Source organism: Piliocolobus tephrosceles, chromosome 11 (assembly GCF_002776525.5).
Source record: "Piliocolobus tephrosceles isolate RC106 chromosome 11, ASM277652v3, whole genome shotgun sequence".
Lineage (NCBI taxonomy): Eukaryota > Metazoa > Chordata > Mammalia > Primates > Cercopithecidae > Piliocolobus > Piliocolobus tephrosceles.
This window is the reverse complement of record NC_045444.1, coordinates 94,046,073-94,074,039: the sequence shown is the minus strand read 5'-3', so window position 1 is coordinate 94,074,039 and position 27,967 is coordinate 94,046,073. Positions and strand designations below refer to the sequence as shown.

General features: G+C 36.7%; 2 protein-coding genes across 8 annotated transcripts in view; one reads left to right on the top strand and one right to left on the bottom strand.

Annotated features, from left to right (window-relative positions):
- METTL21A (methyltransferase like 21A) overlaps positions 1–22,060 on the top strand; it is a 43,297-nt gene extending 21,237 nt beyond the window's left edge. Inside the window, exons 4-5 of one of the 3 annotated variants that reach the window (XM_023219707.1) lie at positions 19,289–19,357; positions 21,237–21,373. In XM_023219707.1, the coding sequence (XP_023075475.1) occupies positions 19,289–19,341 (53 nt within the window). In that variant the 3' untranslated portion in view covers positions 19,342–19,357; positions 21,237–21,373. Of the gene's footprint in view, positions 1–19,288; positions 19,358–21,236 lie in introns of all 3 variants that reach the window. The other 2 variants (XM_023219725.2, XM_023219715.2) reach the window with 2 other exon arrangements.
- Positions 386–27,967, bottom strand: part of CREB1 (cAMP responsive element binding protein 1) — a 74,629-nt gene continuing 47,047 nt past the window's right edge. For 2 of the 5 annotated variants that reach the window (XR_004229219.1, XR_002733197.3), the window contains 3 exons: positions 26,023–26,173; positions 6,306–6,876; positions 386–4,708 (listed from right to left, as the gene is read on the bottom strand). Coding sequence is in view for 2 of the 5 variants with exons in the window: in XM_023219623.1 (XP_023075391.1) it covers positions 6,732–6,876; positions 26,023–26,173 (296 nt within the window). In the remaining 3 variants the exon portion in view is untranslated. Of the gene's footprint in view, positions 6,877–26,022; positions 26,174–26,453; positions 27,040–27,967 lie in introns of all 5 variants that reach the window. The other 3 variants (XM_023219623.1, XM_023219636.1, XR_002733198.1) reach the window with 2 other exon arrangements.

Genomic DNA, 27,967 nt, shown 5'->3' with positions numbered 1-27,967 from the left:
CCCCTTTCCTTCCAATTTATATGATCAGAGTTTTAGAATTGCAAGGGGACCTGAGAAGGTATATATTCTTACTGTCCCTTCAGTGAACACATGTGTTTTATGACATCAGAGACAGCTGGTCGTATGTCTCCATTGGTCTTGACAGTAACATCTCCAAATCCACAAATAGGCACTGTTCAATCTTATTGAAAAACAGGTTTTGTCCTGAAAATTAGGGATCCAATAACTGAAGATATGTTCTTGTTGTCTGAATTAGTTTTGTTGCCTTCCATCACAAGCTTGTAATATATTGTAACTTTAAGTCCAATAAAACATGGCTTCACTCTACTAGCAAAAAAACCCAACAAAATATCAAGAGATCCCATTCCCAAAAAAGAGACTTACAGAGTTTTTAAAAGCATGTTTATGTGACTGCACATAAATGTTTGTGTAAAAAGAGCATTATGACAGTTGATACCACAAAGATTACAGTAAGAAAAAGCACTTTATGACAATATTTCACAAATTCACAAGGATCACTTTAATATACAAAGCAACTGCTACCATTCTGAACACAAAGCAGCTATTATGTACATAGTGTTAATAAAATGCATTGTAACTCAGTACATTTTTTTCTTTACACATAAAGCACAAAAAGATTTAGGTAAAAAAATTAAAACAGGGATGTTTCTAGAATGTAGGGAATTTTATTAGAAACGTATTTCCCTCATTATTTATTTATTATTCAACTCCAACAGAAACATCAGAGTTAAAAATCAATACCCTGTTTTGTGCTGACAGTTTTGGGGTAAGTCTTTACCCCAATCCTCAAGGAAAAACCAAAAAGCCAAACACTTTTCTAGGAACTTCCCTGATTATTTTGCTTTTAAAAAGTTTCAAGTGATACATCTGGGTTAGAAATAATTCCTTTTGTAGGGAGTGGGGGAGTTACAACTGACATGTGGACAAATCAGTCAAGGACAACTTTACGTGGAAAACTGCTAACTAGCACTCTTCTTTGCCACCCCTAATAAATCTATACTCAAAAAAATGTTGACAAATTATTTCCCACTTTTAATATAAATAATTTTATTACATACACAAATTGGAGTGGCACTTGGATAAAAATACATCTATAAAGCATTTACCAATTTAATTTTAAAAACATAAGAAAATAAAACCTCCCAAACACAATGATAGATCATTTCACTTGGCCAACAAACATAAAATCATTATTTGCAGAGATTTTCTTCCTTCCCTACCAATTTTTAAACTATCTCAGATTTACTCTCACATCTCTGAGATACTTCTCAGACAAAAGCTTGGAAATGCCATACTTCTATTGGCAAGTAATGTTAGGTCAAATGTGAATTTCCTACTCTTTGATAATTTTCAAAGACATTTCCAGAAGATTGTTCATTTTCCTTTTACTTGCTGGTGAGAATAATTAAAAATGTATCATGTCATACCCAGCTGGGACCTGCACCCACCGTACCAGAATGCAGACAGGTCAGTATTTTCTTTCTGTGCTAAAACTGCCTGTTTATAATATCAACTTGCATCACCGGCTTTGTTCTATTTTATTTATATATTTTTAAAATTTTTCTTTTTCTAAAAAATAAATTTCAAGCTAAAACACCTGAAATATAATCCCTCCATTCAAACGTTATCTGGTCCCTCTTAAAGTCGGTCTGCCCCCTGAGGACACATACAAAGGCTTAAGTTACATTCACTAATCAATAAGAACTTATCATAAGCAGATGAGACAGATGGAACTTCAGCACCCTGTTTATTTGAAAATTTTCCATACTGACTCAGCTTCATGATATGTTCAGCCCCTCAAAGATTAATGCCTCTCCTAGCCATTGATTCTACAATGTCAAGGAAACCAGTTCCTAGTACATACAGTGACTGTGTAGTCAACTTAATAGTCAACATTATTACATTAGAATATTCAAGATGTATGTAAGCCACCCAACGAAAAGTTCTAGTTGTGCTTTGTACAACTGAGTGAACAAATTTATCTCACAACTCTTCACCTGCAGGCTTACTATGCACACTTTACTTTCTCCTTCCTCATCTGTAATCAGTCAAATTTAGGCAGCATTTCTTTGATGTTAACAAAGCCATTAAAAATGAAAATAATTCAGTAAAATGATTACATGTGGTCTCTGTGAAGACAATTGCTCTAAAAAGTCTTGTACTATTCTAGACAAATTAGTGAACATTTTGGCATACTATGTGCAGTATTAATGTGATGAGGATAAAGTCTCATTAAAAATTGAAAATAAATATTATTCACTTGAGTTATTTTCCCTTCAATCTTTATCCAAGATGAAAAAGAATAAAACAAGGTTTGAGCCCGTCTTTTAATTAACTGGGCTAGTCATATCTAATTTCCTGATGTTCTTCTTTTCAGCTGTTTTTAAGGCTAGCTTTTAGGTGCTAAAATATTTTAATTAATGAAAAACTTCCATTTAAAAAGTCACATGATTTGAAGAGAGGAGAAAGACTAAAAAGTTGAGAATTACTTCATGAGGGAATTTCTTAAGTTGCTAATACCCAAACTGGGTCATTTTAAAAAGTGCAAGTTACACCAAACATTTACAAAGGACAGAATGTAAATATATTCCAAATAAATATACAACTTTTCTATTAGGTCCATGGGGGAAAAAATATACCAATAGCTTTCAGGGCTACAAAGGCAACAAAAATAAAGCCTCTTGAAAATTACTGAAAAGGTATGTAACACTATTCTAAAACCCACTTTAATTCAAGATCTTAACTTTAAGATATATTAGCCCTATTTAATCCTGCAAAATGAAGCAACCGTGATCTTCAAAATAAACAGAGACCAATTTCTGGTAACAGCTGACTATAGCTGATCATAGAATTAAAAACATTAAATATGAAAAGAAATCTAGATTGAAGTCACTTCAAGTAAGTAAAAGCATCCTGGTTTAAACAAACATATTTCCTCCTAAGCCTTTGTATGATTCCACATGTCACTCCAAAAGGTCAAAATGATAGGGATTTGTCCTGAGAGACAAACTTCAGCCAGATGACATCTGATGGAATAGGCTGCCTGACTGGTATTGTGCTTTCAGAGACTAGCACTGCTGCTGACCTACCGTCAAAACACATTTTCTGACAAAATCCCTGCTCAAATGAAATGCCAAAATTCCTCCCCCAGGATGATTTTTGAAAAAATCAGTGGTTCCTTTAAAAAGCTATCTTCAAAATGTTCTTACCACTGTTATAGCTGCCACAGACAAATCATAAAAACCAAATACTTTTGGGGGAGATGCTTTCAAGTGACTAGTAACATATTTAAAAGTATCAAGCCAAAGAAAACTAATAAAAAATAAAATACTTTAAAGAAAATTAGAAGATAAAATCAGTTGTTGAGTGCTGGAGTAATGCAGTCATAGAAACTACCAGAAGGGATGCAACAGAACACATAAAAATGTAAAATTTCATCTGACCTCAATATACTATAATACTCAGCATTCCTGACTTAAGAGCTCTCAGAGCTTTAGATTATATACTGTATGTATATATATATATATATGTACACATATATTATACAAATGCCACCCCCCCCAATAATATCTAAATGAAAAGAGCACCTATGACAATATTATGGTTGCCAATATGGTACTTGAGTTTGAAAAATAATGAACTTAAAATTGTATGATAGCAATTATTTAATAATGAACACACTGGATCTAGCCCTTTCTAAGCCACTTTTCAGTTAAACACTATCAAAGCTTGAAAACTCATAAGAGTAATATATCAAAAATAAACCCCTCCCCACTTCATTTTTATTAGAGTTAATCTGTCCTATAGATAAAAGTGCCACATGGCCCTATATTTGCAAAGTGAGCAATATGAAACTTGCTATTTTCTAGGCAAATCAGTAGCATATATACAAATTCCTATGATGACATTTTTATTCCCTTTTGGCCAATATAAAGAGAAAAACATTACTGATAATGTGGCCACATATGTTCTTGGCTACAAGGTTTTTAAAAATTATGTCATTTTCTTAATAAAGATTCTCAAAGTTTCATGCTTACAAACAAACCTCCCCACCATTCTTGCATTAAAAAAAGAAAAAACCTGCACAAAAGATGCTTGATTTTTATCTTTATAAACCGAAATCTTCAAGTCTCACCAAAGGTCTAAAACAGATTTAGCAACAGGATACATTTCTCACCTCACCATTAAGTAATTGACTTCAAAACCAGTGCAATCATCCTCAAGGTATGAAGGACAAGGTCTTTATAACTTATAAATTCATCCAGCTCACATGAATATGATTGCCTTGATTTATCAGGGACTAAGAGGGCCACCAACTTCCCACTAAGTAGAAAGCCTCAACTTTTGAAAAAAAGCTTTAGAGAATACAAACTGCTAAACATCAGGCAATTTTTCATTTATAACACTTATGACATTCAAAATGTTCAATTCGACATTCTGACTCAATAAATCCAACTTGTGAACATATTGTGACTTTGCTTGATTTCTGTTAAACCAGTTTTTAAAAATGACATATCTATGCTGTTACACAATTTTTATGCTATAACTTTCCCCATTAGCTCAGCAGGACAAACATCAAACTTTATAGTTGTTTGAAAGCCTTCTTGAGAATCTGGTGAACTGTCCAAACATAAAGACTACATCACTCAATTCTTAGAATGATGCTCCTTCATAAACTCTGTTCATCCTTGAAAAAAGACAATGGTTTGTTACAAACAAAAATATACCATTTACAAATGTAATTAAAATCTTACTTTTTAAAATGGATCCAGCAATTAACACTTAAATCTTCATATTTTGTTGTTAAACAAGCTTGACTTTCTTAAATAACTCTTGACTAAATAAAAAACCTTAGTTTTCTAAGTGTCTCAACTCTTTTTTAAAAGGAATTTCCTTCCCAAATGAGAAATTTTTTTATTTTTATTTTTTGAGACAGAGTCTCACTCTTGTCGCCCAGGCTGGAGTGCAATGGTGCTATCTCGGCTCACTGCAACCTCTGCCTCCCAGGTTCAAGCGACTCTGCTGCCTCAACCTCCCGAGTAGCTGGGATTACAGGTGACCGCCATCAGGCCCGGCTAATTTTTCTGTTTTTAGTAGAGATGGGGTTTCACCATGTTGGCTGGGCTGGTCTTGAACTCCTAACCTCAGGTGATCCACCCACCTCGGCCTCCCAAAGTGCTGGGATTACAGGCGTGAGCCACTGCGCCCGGCCCCAAATGAGAAATTATAATCTAATATTATGTCAGTTTCCAATTTTTAAAATCCACCTTAGTCTTTTTTTTTTTTTTAAAGAGTAACTGTTAGATTTATCGAGCTTAGTGAATAAAATGAGTAATAATTAAAAGTGGTATTGAAAACAATGTATGATATACACAAATACAGACTTTTAATCAGGAATTAAAATTATAAAATGACAAAGGCTATACAGCATATTGGAAAGCTAAAGCAGAACTAATAACTACTCTTTTTACAAGAGAACAAAAAAATGTTTTGTAAGAATGACAATCCAAATATTGCAGTACAGCAGTCATTCAAATATGTCTGAAAATAACTTTCCTTGTGCACATCTAACACTGTACTTTTTATATCCTTACAACTTCTTTCATTTAAAAAATTCAGTAGAGATTCTCTGTTAAATTGTTAATATGGAAAAGATTTAAAATCAGTATTTTTCTACAACATGTAACATTGCATAAACAAATATATATCACTGCTTTATTTGACATCTTGAAGGCTTTCTTGGTGGTGGTATCATGTAAGTGCAATGGGCAACAGTAAATTAGAAATATCTTTTTATGTAAATGAGTGACAATATAAATTTTTTGAAGGTGAGGACAATAACATTTATTTAAAAATCGTGTTATATAACTCAAGGGATTGGTTTACTGATCAGCATTTTACTAAGAATTTAGTACTAACTAAAATATGCTTTGTACTTTTATTTACTTTGATTTAAAATTCAAATACCATGCTTTTTCATTCAGTTGGTTACTTCTTTTAATGTATTCAAAAATGTTGAACACATACAGAACTGAATTAAGAAGCAACAACTGCCCTATGGAAGAGCTGTATTAGTACAGAATGCTTTTAAGAACCAAGGACAAATTTTCAGTATTGAAGAGAACATACATAGAAAGCACTCCAAATTCATTTCTAATTCCTTCAATACCATACTAAAGTTCTTTTCAGAGGGTATGTCTCTTAACAATTTTACATAATTCACAATGAGAATGTGAAAACATGTCAATTTGGCAATCAACACTTCTTCATTGCACCTTACTTACTTTATGCATGCGGCCCACACATTACTTCAGCTCAAGAGGCTGGGGTAATTCTGTCCCTAAGGCAATCAAGGAGCTCAGCACAAACCTTGAAATCATTTTAAAAAAAGATTTTCTTTTCCTCATTTCTCCCATCAATTTACAAGTAAACAAATTATTACTTCTTGAGGAGGGTGGGGGTTGAAAAGCAGAAGTCTCTTCATGATTCCTGGCGTTGAAAATTTCTTGAGGGGAGAAGTGGAGGCAGGTGTTGGAACATTCACAGTTTAATGCAAAAGCACAAATGAATGAAATTCTGTAGTTGCTTTCAGGCAGTTTTGCGCATAGAAAAAAAGAAATGTTTAGAAAATAAAATGTTTATTTTGTCTTTCAGGTTGTGGCCAAGCCAGTCCATTTTCCACCTTAACAGGTGAAAATTTAAATCCCAAATTAATCTGATTTGTGGCAGTAAAGGTCCTTAAGTGCTTTTAGCTCCTCAATCAATGTCTTGTTTTGATTTTCAAGCACTGCCACTCTGTTTTCTAAACATTTCACATATTCTTTCTTCTTTCTACGACACTCTCGAGCTGCTTCCCTACAAGCAAAAGAGGACGGGAAAAATAATGCAAATAATTTCCACATATTTATTTTGGATTACCTTTTTTTTTTCTTTTTTAAAGAAATAGCTCACAGCAACCAACATTTTAGTATATATTAAGAATTGGAAAAGATACATAGAATGACTTGGAAATTACCTTATATTAAAAATTTTAATCTGGCCAGGCGTTGTAGCTCACGCCTGTAATCCCAGCACTTTGGGGGGGCCAAGGCGGGGGGGCATCACCTGAGGTCAGGAGTTCAAGATCAGCCTGGCCAACATGGCGAAACCCCCCTCTACTAAAAACACAAAAATTAGCGGCGCGTGCCTGTAGTCCCAGCTACTTGGAAGGCTGAGGTGCGGGCATCGCTTGAACCTGGGAGGCAGAGGCTGTAGTCGCCACTGCACTCCAGCCTGAGTGACAAGAGTAAGACTCCATCTCAAAACAAACAACTCCATAAACAAAAAATGACCACTTAAAAATTACACCTCTCACTATTAAGATATTCTGCATAATTCCTGCAAAACTTGAACTTCTATCTATATCAACAACTAAGAAAACATTAAAGCTAAATTTCAATGTGTAACAATCCTTTAAATAGAAAATCTTACAAACTAATCATTTCAGGGCATTTAAAAAATCTAACAGTCTCTTCAATAAATGGTGCTGGGAAACCTGGATATCCACTGCAAAAGAATGAGGTTGGACCTCACCTTATGTCATACACAAATATTAACTCAAAATAGATCAAAGACCTAAACATAAGACCTAAAACTATAAAACTTCTAGAAGAAAACACTCTCTGACTTTGGATTTGGCAGTGATGTCTTAAATACAATACCAAAAGCAGAGGTAACAAAAGCAAAATAGACAAATAGGACTATATCAAACTAAAAAACTTCTGCACACCAAAAGACACAATAAATAGTAAAAAGGCAACCTACAGAATGAGAAGAAATATCTGCAAATCATGTATCTGCTAAGGGGTTAAGATATAGAATAGGCAAGGTGTATGGCTCATGCCTATAATCCCAGCACTTTGGGAGGCTGAGGTGGGAGAATCTCTTGAACTCATGTGTTCAAGACCAGCCTGGGCAATATAGTGAGACCCGGTCTCTACAAAAAATATTTTAAAAATCTAGCCAGGTGTGGTGGCACATGCCTGTAGTCCCAGCTGCTCAGGAAGCTGAGGTGGGAGGACTGCTTGAGCCCAGGAGGTCTTAGGTTGCAGTGAGCCATGGTCCTGCCACCTGCATTCCAGCCTGGGTGACAAACCAAGACCCTGTCTCAATTAAAAATTAGTTAGGTGGTGTGTGCCTGTAGTCTCAGCTACTCAGGAAGCTGAGGTTGGAGGCCGGGAAGTCGAGGCTGCAGTGAGCCATGATCATGCCGCTATACCACAGCTTGGGAGACAGCTAGTAAGATGCTGTCTCAAAATAAAGGAAAAAAAAAAATCTAGAATATATAACGAACTTTTGAACTCAACAGCAAGATAACCCAATTTAAAAAATGGGCATAGGGACTTGAACATAGATTTCTCCAGAGATATATAAATGGCCTATAAAAAGATGCTCAACATAGACCGAGCGCGGTGGCTCATGCCTGTAATCCCAGCACTTTGGGAGGCCGAGGCAGGTGGATCACGAGGTCAGGAGTTCAAGACCAGCCTGGCCAACATGGTGAAACCCCATCTCTACTAAAAATACAAGAATTAGCTGGGCATGGTGGCGGGTGCCTGCAGTCCCAGCTACTCGGGAGGCTGAGGCAGGAGAATCTAAACCAGTAAATTATTTTTTTAGCTCTGTGTGGTCAAGGGCCACAATCTTGTTACTTAAATCTTCATTTTCTGACTGTAAAAAAGACATGGTAATATTTTCTACCTCAAAAGGTTTGTGAGGACTGGTGCGGTGGCTCACCCTTGTAATCCCAGCTCCCAGCACTTTGGGAGGCTGAGGCAGGCAGATCACTTGAGGCCAGGAGTTTGAGACCAGCCTGGCCAACATGGCGAAACCCTCTCTCTACTAAAAATACAAAAACTAGCTGGGGATGGTGGCAGGTGCTTGTAATCCCAGCTACTTGGGAAGTGAGGTGGGAAAACTTCTTAAACCCAGGAGTCAGAGGTTGCAGTGAGCCAAGATAGCGCCACTGCACTCCAGCCTGAGTGACAGAGTTTCCGTTTCAAAAAAAAAAACAAAACAAAAAGTTTGTGAGGATCAAATGAGTTAATATATGTAAAGCACACAATATAATGCCTAGAATGTTGAAGATGTGTTAGCTATTATTATTTTTAGGTAACTCCAAATGGTAGTATACTGCAATTCCATTGATGTCTTTATCCTCATGTAGCCTATCGATTCAAAAAAAAGTAGCATTTTACTCGGGAGGCTGAGGCAGGAGAATGGCGTAAACCCGGGAGGCAGAGCTTGCAGTGAGCTGAGATCCAGCCACTGCACCCCAGCCTGGGTCACAGAGTGAGACTCCGTCTCAAAAAAAAAAAAAAAAAAAAAAAAAAAGTAGCATTTGCTTCTATTTTTCATTTTTATTTTTCAGATGGGGTCTTGCTCTGCTGCCCAGGTTGGAGAGCAGTGGCACAATGAGGGCTCACTGCAGCCTTGACCTCCCAGGCTCAAGTGATCTTCCCGTCTCAACCTCCCAAGTAGCTGGGACCACAGGCAGGTACCACCATGCCCAGCTAATTTATTTTATTATTTTTTGTAGAGACAGTGTCTTGCTATGTTTTCCAAACAGATCTTGAATTCCTGGACTCAAGCTATCCTCCTGCCTCAGCCTCCCAAAGTGCTGGGATTACAGGCATGAGCCACCGCACCCGGCCTTGATACAAATTTTAAGTGAGTACGACTGATATGCTAAAGTATGACTAATATGCTAAAGGCTCTAATAGGAACGGTGGATAACATGTGAGATCAGATGGGTTATTTCAGCAGTGGCATGGAAGTTATGAAAAGGAATCAAATGGAAATGGAGATAAAGAATATGTCTGATGTACTCGTAAGTAAAACTGACACAGCTGAGGAAAAGCTGTGTGACAGTCTCCAACATCCTAACATATTTATAACTGTAATCTCAGAAGAAGAGGGAGGACAGGACGGAAAAATATTTGAAGAAAATATATCTGAAACTTTTTTGTTTTTTGAGACAGAGTCTTGCTCTGTCGCCAGGCTGGAGTGCAGTGGCCCCATCTCGACTGACTGCAACCTCTGCCTCCCAGGTTCAAGCAATTCCCTTGCCTCAGCCTCCTGCGTAGCTGGGATTACAGGCACATGCCACCACGCCCGGCTAATTTTTTGTATTTTAGTAGAGATGGGGTTTCACCATGTTGGCCAGGATGTTCTCGATCTCCTTACCTTGCGATTTGCCCGCCTTGGCCTCCCAAAGTGCTGGGATTGCAGGTGTGAGCCACCACACCCAGCCGATAATTTTCTAAAATTAATGACAGACACCAAGCCACAGACAGAAGAACAATAACTAAGATAAATACGGTGGGGATGGGAGAGGAAGGAGGGAAGGGAGGGAAAAATCCCTAGGCATATTGTATTTGAAATGCTGAAAATCAGAGGCAGAGGGAGAAAAGGAGCATTATATACACACAGATTTCTTGTTAGAAACCATTTAAATCATAAGAAAATAAAGTGACATCTTTTTTTTCTTGAGATGGAGTCTCGCTCTGTTGCCAGGCTGGAGTGCAGTGGTGTGATCTGGGCTCACTGCAACCTCTGCCTCCCGGGTTTAAGCAATTTTCCTGCCTCAGCCTCCCGAGTGGCTGGGACTACAGGCATGTGCCACCATGCCAGCTCATTTTTTGTATTTTTAGTAGAGACAGGGTTTCACCATGTTGGCCAGGATGGTCTCAAACTTCACACCTTGTGATCCGCCCACCTCGGCCTGAAGTGACATCTTTAAAGTCCGTCACTTCAAATAAAAAAGATAAACCCAGAATTCTATACCCAGCAAAAATATCTTTCAAATATGATGATGAAATAAACTTTCTCAAACAAAACTAGAGGGAATTCATTGCCAGGAGATCTATTTTCTAAGAAATGTAAAAAAGAGTTTTTGTGGCAGAAATATAATAGATTAAAACGGATTTATATAAGGAAATGAAGATATGTACAGTATCTATATGCTGAAAGATAAATTAAGATTATATTGTGTTCATGGAATCAAAAACTAAATATTGTTAAGATGTGACTTCTTCACAATTTGATCGATAGACACAACACAGTCCTAACCAAAATTCTAGCATGCTTTCCGTAGATATCAACAAGCATATTATAAATATATTAAAATGCAAAGGAACGAGAACAGCCAAAACAATTTTAAGAACAAAGTTGGAGGACTCACACTATCAAATTCAAGACTTACTATAAAAGTACAGAACTCAAGGCAACATGGTATTGGCTCAAGGACAGACACAAACATCAATGGAAAGATATCCCAGAAACAGACACATACAAATATGATCAATTAATTTTTGAAAAAGAAAAAAAGCAAGGGCAATTCAAGAGAAAGAATAGTCTTTTAAACAAATAGTCTGGACAAATGGATGTTCCAATATTAAAAAAATGGATCTTGACACATCCTCATACCTTATATAAAAGTAAACTCAGGAGGGAATTACAGATCTAAATATAAAACTCTTAACATAAAACATAACACTTTTAGAGGAAAACAAGTCTGTGTGATATTGATTTAGGCAAAGAATTCTTTTTTCCCTTTTTAGTTGACATAAAATAATTGTACATATGAGATACAGTGATATTCTGGTACGTGTATATGGTATATAATGATCAAATTATGGTAACTAGCATATCCATCTTATTTTGTTGGGTTGTGAACATTCAGAATCCTCACTTCTGGCTTTGTGAAAATACACAACAAGTTGTATTTAACCATATTCACCCTATGGTGCTACAGAACACCAGAACTCATTCTATCAACCTAGATGTAAGTTTGTATCCATTAACCAACCTCTCCCCATGCTCCCTATCTCACTTTCCCTTCCCAGGCTCTAATACCCACAATTTTACTCTCTACTTCCATGAGCTCAAAAAATTTTTAGCTCTCACATGAGTGAGAACATGTGGTATTTATCTTTCCATGTTTGAGTTATTCTGCATAACCCATAATGTCCCCCAAGTTCATCCATATGGCCACAAATAATGAATTTTCATTCTTTTTAGTGGCTCGATAGTATGCCACTGTATATATATACTGCACTTTTTTTTATCCATTGATATGTTGATGGATATTTGGGTTAATTCCCTATCTTAGCTACCATGAAGTGATGCAATACTGGTTTCCTTTCTTTAGAATAAATACCCAGTAGTAGGATTGCTGGATCATATGGTGGTTCTTTTAGTTTTTTTGAGAAACCTCCACACTATTTTCCATAATGGCTGCATTAATGTACATTCTGACCAACGTTGAGAAAATTCTAACACAAAGAGTTAGAAAGAGTTCACCTTTTTCTGCATCCTCATCAAATGTTACTTTTTGTCTTTTTGATAATAATCATTCTAATGTAATGATACTTCATTGTGGTTTTAATCTGACAATTAGTAATGTTGAGCTTTTCAAATACATTTCTTGGTCATTTGTATGTCTTCTTTTGAGAAATGTCTATTCAGACCTTTTCCCAATTTTTAATAGGATTTTTTTTCCTGTTAGGTTGAGTTCCTTGTATATCCTGTTTATAAGTCCTCTGTCAGATGAACAGTTTGTAAATATTCCTCCCATTCTCCAAGTTGTCTCTTCACTCTCTTGTTTCCTTTGCTGTTCAGAAGCTTTTTAATTTCGTATTTCCACTTAACTATTTTTCTTTTTGTTGCTTGTGCTTTTGGAGTCTTAGCCATGAAGTTTTTGCCCAGTATAATATCAGGAAACATTTCCCCCATGTTTTCTTCTAGTAGTCTTTAGAGTTTGGGGTCTTATGTTTAAGTATTTAATCCACTTGGAGTGGATTTTTGGGTATGGTGATAGGTAGGTATTTAGTTTCATTCTCTGCACACAGATATCCAGCTTCCCCAATACCACTGACTGAAGAGAGTGTCCTTTCCCCAGTGTACGTTCTTGGTACATCTGCTGTAAATAAGTAGATTTATTCTGGGTTCTTTATTCTGTTCCACTGGTCTATGTGTCTGTTTTTGTATCAATACTATGTTTTGGTTACTACAGCTCTGTAGCATATTTTGAAGTCAGGTAGTGTGATGCCTCCCATGTTGTTCTTTTAGTTCAGGAATGCTTTGGCTCTTTTTGCTCTTTTTGGTTTCCTAAGAATTTTAGGATTCTTTTTTCTATTTCTGTTACAAATATCATTTTATTTTGATATGGATTGCATTGAATCTGTAGATTGTTTTGAGTGGTATGGTCATTTTAACAATAGTAATTCTCCCAATCCATGAGTGTGGAATGTCTTTCCATTTGTCTTCCTTGATTTCTTTCATCAGTGTTTTGCAGTTTTCAATGTAGAGATCTTTCACCTACTTGGTTATTTATTTATTTTTTGGCTATTGTAAATGGAATTGCTTTCTTCATTTCTTTTTCAGCCAGTACATTATTGGTGTATAGAATTGCTACTGACTTTTGGCCAGGCACGGTGGCTCACGCCTGTAATCCCAGCACTTTGGGAGGCTGAGGCGGGCAGATCACGAGGTCAGGAGATTGGGACCATCCTGGCTAACACAGTGAAACCCCGTCTCTACTAAAAATACAGAAAATCAGCCGGGCGTGGTGGTGGGCGCCTGTAGTCCCAGCTACTTGGGAGGCTGAGGCAGGAGAATGGCATGAACCCGGGAGGTGGAGCTTGCAGTGAGCTGAGATCCGGCCACTGCACTCCAGCCTGGGCGACAGAGTGAGACTCCATCTCAAAAAAAAAAAAATAATAATTGCTACTGACTTTTGTATGCTGATTTTGTATTCTGCAACTTTACTGAATTTGTTCATCAGTTCTAACAGTTTTTTGGTGGAACAGTTTTTTAGTTTTTTCCATATATAAGATCATTTCATCTGCAAACAAGGGCAATTTGATTCCTCCTTTTCCAGTTGGGATGCCCTTTATTTCTTTCTCTTGACTAACTGCTTTGACTAGGACATCCAGCACTATACTGAATAAGAATGGTAGAAGTGGGCATCTTTCTCTCGTTCCAGTTCTCGGAGGAAAGCCTTTCAGCTTTTCACCATTCAATATGATGTTAGCTGTGGGTTTATCATACACGGCCTTTACTGTGTTGAGGTATGTTCCTTCTTATGCCTAACTTGCTGATTTTTTTTTTTTTTTTTTGAGGTGGAGTCTTGCTCTGTCGCCCGGACTGGAGTGCAGTGGCCGGATCTCAGCTCACTGCAAGCTCCGCCTCCCGGGTTTACGCCATTCTCCTGCCTCAGCCTCCGGAGTAGCTGAGACTACAGGCGCCCGCCACCTCGCTCAGCTAGTTTTTGTATTTTTAGTAGAGACGGGGTTTCACCGTGTTAGCCAGGATGGTCTCGATCTCCTGACCTCGTGATCCGCCCGTCTCGGCCTCCCAAAGTGCTGGGATTACAGGCTTGAGCCACCGCACCCGGCCTTGCTGATTATTTTTATCAAGAAAGGATGAATTTTATCCAATGCTTTTCCTGTGTCTACAGATGTGATCATATGGCTTTTGTCCTTCATGCTGCTGATGTGATATATCATGCAATAACACACCATGAGCATATGCAAATATGGTCCAACAATCATACTTGCATCCCTGGGATAAATCCCATATGATCATGGTATATTATCTTTCTGATATGTTGTCAGATTAGGTTTGCTAGTGTTTTGTTGAGAATTTCTGTATTTATGTTCAACAAGTACAGTGGTTTGTAGTTTTCTTTTGTTGTGTCCTTGTCTGGTTTTGGTATTAAAGCAATGATGGCCTTGGAGAATTAATTAGGAAAAATTCTCTCATCTTTAATTTTTTGGAATAGTTTAAGGAGAACTGGTGTTAGTTCTTTATAAGTTTGGTAGAATTAGGCAGTAAAGCCATCTGGTCCTGGGCTTTTCTTTATTGGTAGACTATTACTGATTCAATCATTACTCATTATTGGTCTGTTTGGGTTTTCCATTTCTTGATTCAATTTTGATAGGTTATATATGTCAAGAAATTTATCCATTTCCTCTAGGTTTTTCAATTTGTTGGCGTATCATTGCTCATAATAGTCCCTAATGATCCCCTATACTTCTGTGGTATTAGCTGTAGTGTCTCCTTTTAGATTTTAATTTCATTTATTTGGATCTTGTCCCTCATTTTTTCTTGGCTTATCAATTTTGTTTATCTCTTCAAAAACCATTTTTTTTTTTTTTTTTTTTGAGACAGGGTCTCACTCTGGTGACCAGGCTACAGTGCAGTGGCACAATCATGGCTCACTGCCGTCTCAGTTTCTTGGCTCAAGTGATCTTCCCACCTCAGCCTCCTGAGTAGCTGGGTCTACAGGCTTGCATCACACCATGCTAATTTCTGTATTTTTTTGTAGAAATAAGGTTTTGCCATGTTGCCCGAGCAGGTCTCGAAATCCTGAGCTCAAGAATCCACATACCTTGGCCTCCCAAAATGCTGAGATTACAGGTGTGCGCCACCACGCCCAGCCCTGTATTGATTCTTTTAGACTTTATTTCATTTAGTTCTCCTCTGATTTTTACTATTTGTTTCTTTCTACTAATTTTGGGTTTGGCTTCTTCTTTTCTAGTTCCTTGAAGTGTATTGTTACATTTTTTAGTTGAAATCTTACTACACGTTCCTGATACAGGAATTTATTGCTACAAACTTCCCTCTCAGCACTGTTTTTGCTGTATCCCATAGGTTTTTATATGTTGTGTTTCCATTTTCAATTGTTTCAATAAATTTATTTCCCTCTTAATTTTTTCACTGACCCAGTAGTCATTCAGGAGCATGCTGAATTTCCATTTATTTGTACAGTTTCTGAAGTTCCTCTTATTACTGTTTAATTCCACTGTGGTCTGGAAAGACACGTTATATAATTTTGAGTTTTAAAACTTTGTTGAGACTCGTTTTGTGGACATATGGTCTATCCTGAAGAAAGTTCTATGTGCTGATGAGAAGAACGGAATCTGCAGCTTTTGGATGAAATGCTCTGAAACTGTTAGGTTCAGTTGGTCTACAGATCATCTTAAGTCCGATGTTCGTTGATTTTTCTGTCTAGATGATCTGTCAAATGCTGGAAGTGGAGTTTTGAAGTCTCCAGCTATTATTATATTGGGGTCTATCTCGTCCTTCAGCTCTAATGTTCGCTTTATATATCTCATGCTCTGGCATTGGGTGTTATATATTTATCATTTTACGTCCTCCAGCTGAATTGATCCCTCTATCATATAATGATCTTCTTGCTCTCTTTTTATGGTTTTCAACTTAAAGCCTATTTTCTCTGATATAAGTATAGCTACTCCTGCATACTTTTGGTTTCCACTTGTGTGGAGTTTTTACCCCCATCCTTTTTATATTCAGGCTACATATGTCTTTACAGGTGATGTGAGTTTTTTGGAGGAAATACACAGGTTGGCTTTTTAAAATCTAACTTAGCCAGTTTATATCTCTTAATTGGGGAATTTAAAATTTATATTCAAAACTGTTATTGATATGTGAAGGCTTATTCCTGTCATTTTTGTTTGCTAATTTGGTTTTCTGTAGTGATAACATTCGGTTCCTTATTTTTTTTCCAATTGCATGTTTACTTTACCAGTGAGATTTATAATTTGTATATTTTAATGATACAGCAGGTTATCATCCTGTCACTTCAAGATGTAGGATCCTCTTACACATTTCTTGTAGGACTGGTGTAGTGGTGATGAATTTCCTCACTTTCTGATTGGGAATGCCTTTATTTTTCTTTCATTTCTGAAGGATAGCTTTGCTGGGTATAGTATTCTTGGCAGGCCATATTTATTCCCCCTTTTAACACTTTGAATATTATTATCCCACTCAGAAATGTAAAATTTCTGCAGAGAAATTGGCCTTCAATCTGATTCCTTCATGTGACTTGGTATTTTCCTCTTGCTGTTTTTAGAATTCTTTTATCTTTGTCTTTGACTTTTGAGTTTGAAATGAATGTGTCTTAGAAAGGCCTTTTTGAATAAACTGTTTTGGTACATAGGAGCTTCCTGTATCTGGATATATATCTCTCTCTCAAGACATGGGAGGTCTTCAGTGATTATTTTGTTAAATAGGTTTTTGATGCCTTTTCCTATCTTTTCTCCTTGTGACACTCCCAAAATTGAATTATTTGTTTGCTTTATGATGTCCTATGTAGGTTTTCTTCATCCTTTTTAGTGTGTGTTTGACTGGGTTATTTTAAAAGACCTGTCTTAAAGTTCAGAAATTCTTTCTTCTGCTTGATCTAGTCTATAGTTGAAGTCCTCGACTGTTTTTTTTTTTTTTTTTTTGAGGCAGAGTCTCGCTCTGTCGCCCGGACTGGAGTGCAGTGGCTGGATCTCAGCTCACTGCAAGCTCCGCCTCCCGGGTTCCCACCATTCTCCTGCCTCAGCCTCCCGAGTAGCTGGGACTACAGGCGCCTGCCACCTCGCCCGGCTAGTTTTTGTATTTTTAGTAGAGACGGGGTTTCACCATGTTAGCCAGGATGGTCTCGATCTCCTGACCTCGTGATCCGCCCGTCTCGGCCTCCCAAAGTGCTGGGATTACAGGCTTGAGCCACCGCGCCCGGCCGACTGTTTTTTATTAAATTCTTCAGTTCCAGAATTTGTTTTTTCTTAAAATATTTACCTCTTTAATTTCTCATTCAGATCATGAATTGTTTTCCTGATTTATTTGTATGGTCTATCTGTGTTCTGTTGTTTCTTGCTTAGTTTTCTTAAGATCATTATTTTCAATTCCTTTTCAGGCATTTTATTGATTACCTGCTCTTTGAGATCTGTTAGTGGAAAATTATTGTGTTCCTTTGGAGGTATCATGTTTCCTTAGTATTTTATGTTTCTCGTGTCCTTATCTTGATTATCTGTGCAACTGCTGCTTTATCCAATTTTATGGACTGGCTTTTGTAGAGAAAAACTTTTACTGTAGATGTAGCTATAGTGTTAGCTGGGTAGGGTGCTCTGGATTTGATTCCAGATGGGTTCAGATGTGTTGTCTCTGTATGATTTCTTTTACTGTCATCAATGGTGGTATCTATGATTCTCTCAAGGCATCTATGATTTCTTCAGTGGCTTAGGCTTCGGTTGTCAGTGGAGGCTGTGATAAAGCTTTGCTGAGGATAGGGATGCCAGATTGGCTGGTATGTGGACACAAAGGTCTTGACGGTGGCAGCAGGCCGGGCAGGCCTGTCTGTAGGCCTCTGGGTGGCACGTGTTATAGCAAGAGCAAGCTGGTCCTCATGACTCCAGACAATGGGTGCTGATGGGCAGGACCAACCAATCCTCAGGCACCCCAGATGATGCATGTGGGCACCAACGGGCCTGTCCACAGGCTCTTAGACATGTGTAAGTGGGCTGGGCCTATCCAGGCAGAAAATTCATAAATACAATACCACAAGCATGATGTACAAAAGGACAAAACTGATAAAATGGGCCTCATCAAAATGGCAACCTTTTGCTCTGCAAAAGATAATGTTAAGAAAATTAAAGAAAAAGCTATAGACTGAAAGAATGTACTTGCTCTGACAAAGGATTTGGAAAAAAGGTCTCTGAAAACAAAAGAAAACAAACAATAGAAATGACTAAAAAATCTAAGAAGACATTTCATCAAAGAAAACATATAGATGGCAAATCACATAAAAGTCACTAGGTGAAGGCTGGGCACGGTGGCTCACACCTGTAATCCCAGCACTTTGGGAGGTCAAGGTGGGTGGATCACCTGAGGTCAGAAGTTTAAAACCAGCCTGGTCAAAAGAGTGAAACCCCATCTCTACTTACTAAAAATACAAAAAATTAGTCGGACATGGTGGCAGGTGCCTGTAATACTGGCTACTCAGGGAGGCTGAGGCACGAGAATGTCTTGAACCCAGGAGGCAGAGGTTGCAATGAGCTGAGATCCTGCCACTGCATTCCAGTCTGGGTGACAGAGGGAGACTCCATCTCAAAAAAAAAAAAAATTCACTAGTGAAGTGCAAGTTAAACCACAAGATATCCATTATACAACTTCTAGAGCTGGGGGACAAATAATAAACCTGACAACGTCAAGTTTTGGCAAGGATACAAAGCAACTGAACTCTCATACATTCCTGGTGTGAATACAAAACGGTATAGCCATTTTGGAAACAACTGGACAATTTATTTAAAAGGTTAAATATACAGTTAGTTACATTCCACGCAACCAGCCTACTTCTAGATATTTACTCATGTTAATGGATAGTTCATATAAAAACCTTTATGTGTTGATAGTAACTTTATTTCTCTAAAACTAGAATTAACTGGGATGAAATTCAAGGTGAATAAACAAAGCACAGTACATCTATAAAATGGAATCATCTGGGGTAAGTCTCAACTACTGATTCATGCAACAAAATCAATAAATCTTGAATGCATTTTGCTAGATGAAGGAACCAGATCTAAAAGGCTACAAATTATAATTTAAGATTCCATTTATAAGAGATTATGGAATAGGCAAAACTGTAAGGGTAGAAAACAGTTCAGTGGTTTTCAGGGTGTGGGAGAAGCTGACTTCAAAGGGATATAAGATAATACTTAGTATTATATAACTGTTAGTTAACTAGTATAATTGTTCCTTATGGCATTGTGGTGACAGATACATGACACTGCATCTATCAAAACCCATAAAACTATACAGCACAAAGAGTTAACTTATGTACATGCAAACTTAAGGATAAAAACTTAGGGATGTCAGAAAATCCCAGAACTGAAGATGGTGACAAATCGAACTGTACTATAATCATATGATATAACCTCATTGAAAGGGGTAGAGAAAAAAGGAGCAGAGTGAAGTAACTTTAGAAAACGGCACTTTTGCTAAATACTATTAGGCCAAAAACAAAAAGAAGTATATATGAATACTGCACTGTAACTGGTAAACTTGTTTCTCACAAGGGTACATATTATCAGTTCTTACAAGTTTTCTGTAGGTATAGTAGATTTAAACAAACATATAAGCCAAGTTTCTGTCAGAGAAAGAAGTTACAAATAGGCAAAGAGAAGTCTACAGTGAGCCATGTGGTTACAGCTTAGAATCAGATATGTTACTGCATATTCATATTTATTTTAAGTATATAGTTGTCCTTCAGTATCTATGGGGGATTGGTCCCAGGAACTCTCATGAATATCAAAATCCACAGATGCTCAAGTCCCTTATATAAAATGGCATTATATTTGCATATAATCTATATGCATCCCCCTATACACTTAAAATCATCTCTAGATTACTTATATTTAATACAATGTAAATACTATGTAAATAGTTGTTATACTAAATTACTTTTTTATTTGTATTATTTTAAAAAGTGCTGTATTATTACTTTTTTTTTCCTTCAAGGTTTTAAATGTATGGGTGGTTGAATCCACAGATGTGGACTATGGAAAACAGAGCCAACTATATATAAAGATACAGAAATAAGAATGTGTGCGTATATGAAGGTGTATATATATATATGTATGTATGTTTTTTTTGAGACAGTATCTCGCTTTTTCACTCAGGCTGGAGTGTAGTGGCGCCATCTCAGCTCACTGCAACCTCCACCTCCCAGGTTCATGCAATTCTCCTGCCTCAGCCTCCCGAGTAGCTGGGATTACAGGCGTGCACCACCACCCCAGCTAAATTTTCTATTTTTAGTAGAGACAGGGTTTCACCATATTGGCCACCATTTTCTAATAAAGGAACTAGGGATCATTGGAAAAACAGCTCATTCCAAGGCTAGGGAAGGGAAAACACAAGATGAGAACTTGGACAATCTTGCAGTCTCAGAAAGTAAAGATGTGCTTAAAAAGAAAAAAATGGGGCATGTCAAAAGGACACGGAAGACACTTATAAAAGATGCCAGTGGCCAAAGCTAGAACAATATGAACACATAATAAATAACAATAGTACTGGATTATAACTCCCAAAATACATGTTTGTATTGATAAAATAATGTGGAGAAGAAACAAATCTTGTTTATAGAATTCAGTTGTTAAGCTGTTAAATATAGAAGGGATGGGGATATAGAAAATTCCCATCAGAACAGCAAATAGAAATAATTACTGTAGACAAGATTTACTGATGAATTCTAAAATTGGTGGGCAAAACTTTAAAGAGAAAAGAATGTATCTGCATAGCCTCTCAAGTATTTCTTCTAGAATACACCTAATTACTGTGGTGGTTTTAACATATGACCACAAATTGTTTCATATTCTCCCTTTTAGGAGGTGGAATTTAATTCTCCTTCCCTTGATTATGGGCTGGACAAAGAGAAAAATGGTAGCTCAACAGTGGAGACACCTGGACAGCACTTTAACCAAGTGATCAAAGTTAACATCGCCAGTTATGTATGTGCTCCCTGATGTGATGTTATGAGAAGGGTACACTATACCTCTGTGGAATTCCTCCCCAAAACCTATTATCTCAATCTATCCATAAGAAAACACTGGACAAATGCAAATTGAGGGACATTCTATAAGAAAACAGATCACTGCTCTTCAAAAGTGACAAGGCCATCAAAGACAAGGAAACAGAAACTTTCAGACTGAAGGAGACTATAATTAAATGCAATATGGTACCCAAATTGGATTATATAAGTAAAAAAACTGGGGAAATAAAATGTACGATTCAGTTAATGGTATTATACCAATGTACTTTTATTTTTTATAAATGTACCCTGGTTATGTAATATATACTAAGATTAGAGGAAGCTGGATGAAGGGTATCTGGAACTCTGTAGTACTATTTTTACAACTCCTTTGTAAGTTTAAAATTACTTAAAAATATATTAAAAATGTAATTTACCTTTCTTTGTACTGGTTTGAGTAAAAAAACTGACTTCAGAATGTTAACATTTTAGATGGTGAAGTTAGAAGTAATTAAATTTTTAGGTAATGTGTCTTAATTTACTTATAATGAACATGTTTTACTTGTGTAATAATAATAAATTTTAAAAAAACTGATAGTAATGTACATATTCTTTGGTAACCTGCTGTTGTCTGAGAACATCTTCCCATCTTAATAAAAATACATCTTTATTTACTGTTAATGGCTAGTTGTATATGGTTGAATGGATATATTTTAATTCGTATCAATTATACTTTAATTTTTTTAGAATTTTTCAAATTTTTTACCCTATCCATTTTCTAAGGATCTGCCTATTTATATCCCTCAACTCATTAGTTTTCTGACATTATTTGTTAAAATGTTTGCTACTTTTCTTTTACTTTGCTAAATAGGGGGTTTATAGTTTCATACGATCACATCCATTTAACTTTTTCCTTTGTTACTTCTGCCTTTAGGGAACCTGCTTTTAAAATCCTCCTCCAATGTAAAGTTACATAAAGGCAAAGGTCACAGACTGCATTACTTTCACAAGTTTTCACTCCCCATTCCTGTAGGAAGAGTTCATTCCCACTACACTGACTTCGGGCTTTCCTTGCCTGTGCTGTGGCTGACAGAGCACAAGTAGATGTAATGTTCACCACAATCAAGCAAATGTTTTCAAAAGCATTGCCCTTTTCTCAAAGAGATGCTGCTCTAGCCCAGGATCCTAGACTCAGAGGGCATATGAAGGAGAGCCACAGCAACTGACCTGCAGCTGCCAAAATGTAACACATGTGAGGAAGAAATTTTAAGACACTGAGATTCGTGGTTATTACTGTAGCAACACAAATTAATAGAACAGCTGTCTACACTTTCGTTTAGAATGTTTACCACTTATCTTCATCTTGAAATAAATGCCAACTTGGATAGTGATGAATTTTTTGGATTACAATCTTTTCCTATCAAAGTTTAGTTTAAGATAGGCTGTGTTTGATGTGCATAAGGGACATTCACCCTAGTGAGCATGCTTAGGAAGAGCGTTCTTCTCTTAACTTTTCCACTGAAATAGTCACACTAGAAGAGGAAACCAAATATGGAGATTCTGGTGGTGCAGCAAAACCACTGCTGGTATAAATTTCTTTTAAATCTCTTATTTTACCTTAAAAATAAGGTTTATTTCTCTCAAATATTTTAGCAAAATGAACACTCAAGGAAAGCACTCCACATTCACCTCCTAAGGCTACATACACATCCCTAACACACTGCCATGTGCTCTGGTTTGAGAGGCACAGCAGAAGATGGCTGCATATTGGAATCAGTGAAGTAGCATGTTTACAGCCTTTGGTGCCAGATATGGGTTCAAATTTCAGTTCTACTAATCTCATAAAGTGTGTGACCTTTGGCAATATATTTGATTTTTCTCTGGTATTTACCTTCTCCTCCTCTAAAGTGGGGATAAGCTTCTACCTCACTGTAGGCAGAATTAATAAAATAATATATACTGGGGCTTAATAAATAGCACTCGGCAGAAAGGTCAAACCCAGAATATATAGAATTAGGAGGTATCAGCATATAAAGTAATGCCTGAAATACATGGATATGGATGAAGGTTCAAAAGAAAAATTTGAAAAGTAGTCAGAAAACCAGGTGAAGCCAGCCAAGGAAGAGTTCAGAGTAATGAGAAGTCGAAAGTGTCATACTCCATAGAGTTAAAATTAAATGAAAGAAAATACTAGATTTGCCAAGTGGGAGGGAATTTGTACCTTTTTATAGACATATGAGGGGTATGCTAGTCACAGAAGCCAGATTCCAGTGAATGGAGGCTGAAAAAGTAGAAGCCGCAGTAATCTGGTAAGGAAAGGGGAAAGGAACTATAGCAGAATCAATGGGAAGTTTCCTTTTTCAAGAGTAGGGTAATTACACCTAAGCAAAGTAATGTTATGAAAGAGTCCATGGTAAGTCTCAGGCAAGCAAATCCTGGTAGCAACTGTAGTTACGTGTGCCCTGTTCCTAACTTGTTGGTGGCAGTGGTCATAAATCTGAAAGAAAAATAAATAGAAGAAAAAGGAAATTTGGTCTGCCAGTCAACGCAGTGAAACATTTTTTTTTTTGAGATGGAGTCTTGCTCTGTTGCCTAGGCTGGAGTGCAGGGGCGTGATCTCGACTCACTGCAAGCTCTGCCTCCCGGGTTCATGCCATTCTCCTGCCTCAGCCTCCCGAGTAGCTGGGACTACAGGCGCCCGCCACCACGCCCGGCTAATTTTTTTGTATTTAGTAGAGATAGGGTTTCACCATGTTAGCCAGGATGGTCTCGACCTCCTGATCTTGTTATCTGCTCGCTTCGGCCTCCCAAAGTGCTGGGATTACAGGCATGAGCCACTGCGCCCGGCCAACGGGGGAAACATTTTGTTCCACAGAGCCAAACTACATAGACATAAACAGAAGTCCTTCTGTTGTGTTTTATAATCAAAAGGATTTATTTTCTGATTTTGCTCCTATGTTTGCTTAGAACTGGTTGCTTTAGTAAGCAGTGTTGTCTTAAATATTACTACTCAGCCTTTGCTTGAGACTTCTTAATCAGACTTGCTTCTAATTTTAAGAGTTTCCTTATAAACATTTTTAAAAACTGAAAAGATTTTAATTTTTATTTATGGATTTTAATTTATATTTTAAAATATATTTAAATTATGAATGCAGCCTTTATGCTTCTGTTTAGTAAAACCTAAATACTCAAAATCACAGACGGATGGAACACAAATAAAAGTCACTTGAGGGCTGGGCACCATGGCTCATGCCTGTAGTCCCAGCACTTTGGAAGGCTGAGAAGGGTGGATCATGAGGTCAAGGGTTCAAGAGCAGCCTAGCCAAAATAGTGAAATCATGTCTCTACTAATACAAAAATTAGCCAGGTGTGGTGGTGGGCGCCTGTAATCCTAGGTATTCAGGAGGCTGAGGTAGGAGAACTGCTTGAACCCAGGAGGCAGAGGTTGTAGAGAGCTGAGATTGTGCCACTGTACCCCAGCCTGGGCGACAGAGCAAGACTCTGTCTCGGGGGGGGGGGGGGGGGGAGTCACTTAGCTTGTTTCTAACTCTTTTTCTAATATCTCAGAAAAATCTCTGTGTTCAGATATAATTTACTAACATTGTGACAGCTTATTTTAGGAACAAAAAAGCCGTAAGTGAAATTGCACACACACAGACACACACACACACACCCATTCAACAGAGCACTACAGTTACAAAGTGCTTTCGAAGGAATTATCTTACTTGACTCTTAAAACAGTACTTTGGGTGTGTGCTGGAGTCCCATTTTGCAAACCTGAGGTATAGAAGGTTAATACCTTCTCCCAAAATGGAGGGACAGGGCTAGGACTTGGAAGCCCTGCTTCTTTCACTTTATCAGTGTTTGACGTATCCTGGGATGAACAGTGAGATACTTTCATCAATTTCAAACTTTTTAAAACTTCACATACCCTTATTTTCATCTTCTTCTGTTTGTCTCGGTCACTTCTATATGAAAGTTCTAAACTAATATTTAGTAACTTGTTTTTATTGTTTTTTATGGCAAAATCATTTATAGCAATGAAGTTACTTTCTGAGAACTGCTTTACCAACATTTCATAGATTTTGAAGGCAGTAGTTTTTGAAGACTATTTTAAGATTTTTGTCCGTAACATGGTATTCTTAGAATATATTTTTGAAGAATCTTTAGGTGTTAAAATGTTATTATTTTGAGTAAAGATATTATTCATTAAAACATGAACTGGCCACTATACATTTACTTTATATCAAGTAAATTTAATATAGATAAAATTTAACACACAGTTAATATACATATGTGAAACTCTTGATCTTCTTGAACAATACTATACATGAAAAGAAACCATTTTGAAATAACCTGGCAAGCCGTTGGAGTGCAAACATAGGAAGGTTGTGCATTAAATCTCCTGTGGGGAAACTGCATGAAAGAAAACTACTCCATGATCAAAGACTGACCCATAATCCTATAGCTATCTTATAAGTGCAGCTCATTAAATAAAGAAAATTTAGCAAGATCCATTAATTCTGCTGGAAAAAAAAATCCAATGCAAAGATCCTATTACCAGTAGATGTAAAGATACACATCCAGCAGAATGTGAAGACACACTTAACCCACAACAATCTAAGTAAATGCAGTATATGTACCTGTTCTTCATTAGACGAACCTCTCTCTTTCGTGCTGCTTCTTCAGCAGGCTGTGTAGGAAGTGCTGGGGAGGATGCCATAACAACTCCAGGGGCAATAGTGCTAGTGGGTGCTGTGCGAATCTGGTATGTTTGTACATCTCCAGAGGCAGCTGAAAGAAACCGTGAGTATCGTGTAAGACAGAAACACTGCAACCTGATTCAATTATGTGTATCAATCATCAATCTAAGCATGTATTCTGGACTAAAAGGGAAACAAAAAAGAAAAGATGATTCTGGCTAAAGTGTTGAAAGAATCAGCACTCTTTGCGCCACTACTAAGAAATAATTCCCAATGTAATGTATTTATTACAGTAACCTATGTCTGCTGGATCTTATATTTTATTTTTCATTTGAATGCAGTTCTATTCTGTTGTTAACATGCTTACCAACCTTAAGTCTAAAAGGTAAGTGGGGCACAGCTTGGATGATCTTCCTAGATAGAGTATAGTCCTCAATGTCTTCCTTTGATATTGGTAAATTCATATTAAAAAATTTCAAGTAGACTCTTGCCACGACATAAAAACGACCATGATTTTTCATAAAATAGCAAAATGAAAAAGAAGATAAAGCATTATGGTCAACTATTATAGATTTTGAATTAAAACAAAACTGAAAGTATGAAAAAGTGTATCACCTGATGCCAATTATATTATTTGAAAACATATTGTTTTAATGTAAATGATAATGACTTAATAAACTAAAGTTTTATTTTTCTGATTCACCATTTGTAAAAATAAACACAATCACTATTTGTCAAACTGCTTCTAAAAACAGTGTAATAATATGCTCTCCTAAGGAACCTAATGTTACTTAAAAAAATTTGAAGGTCTTTATTAAATTATTAATATTAATTATTAATATCAATTAAAATGTATGCTTTGAGTGGAAAAGATTTATATACTAAACATGTTACCATCTTCAAACTGACGTTCAGAATTCAAATTCACTGACATCCTGCTTTACAATTTTTGAGTACCTGCATGTAAAGTGAAAAGGTGTTTTACTCTCATCAATAAGCAAAATAGTATCTTTTTCAAATACTCGCTTAATAACAGAATATATTCTGTAAACATTAGGGCTCTTTAAATAAGTTATGACTCTCTCCAGTTGGTGTTTCAGGATTATTCAATTATCCATGGTGAAAGGATACAACTGTCATTACCTAACACAGGCAAAATACATTATCATTTATAAAAATATTTTCAGAAACAGATTTATTGTTATTTCCTCAATCAGCAAATTTCTCACCTGGCATTAACTATATTCCTGAAATATTCAAACAAATCCAAAGAAAAATGGTTAACTGATATCCATAAAGATTCCTTAAATAAACAGAAAAAAACAATTAAACTAAAAAAAAAAAAAGAAGAACCCCAAAAAAACAAAAAAAGCAACTCCAAAATTTGTCAAGAATTTAACAACTACTTTTTCTCTAAAGAGCAGCATAAGATGGTATAAGATTTTGTGGAATATAATGTTTTCATTTGAAATAAAACCTGGGTCAAGTGCAGAGGCATCCCAACACTTTGGGAGCCCGAGAAAGGAGGATTGCTTGAGGCCCGGAGTTCAAGACTAGCCTGGGCAACACAGTGAGACCATGTCTCTAGAAAAAAATAATAATAATAAAAAAAACTGATGATCTCAGAAGATTTAAATTTCTTTTGAATAAAAAGCAGAGAAACAATCCTGAACTTCTAAAGACTGTTTTCAGAGATTTAGTGCAACTCTTATTTTACACATGAAAACAAAACAAAACAAAAACAATTAAAAAAAAAAAAAAACACAACACTTTTCTGAGGCCCAGAGGAGCTTTTACTCAAGGCCTCATAGCAGATTCATGCAGTTAGATATAGAATCCATCTTTTCTAACTCCTAATTTCCTTGCCTTTCCTTCTAACCTGTCC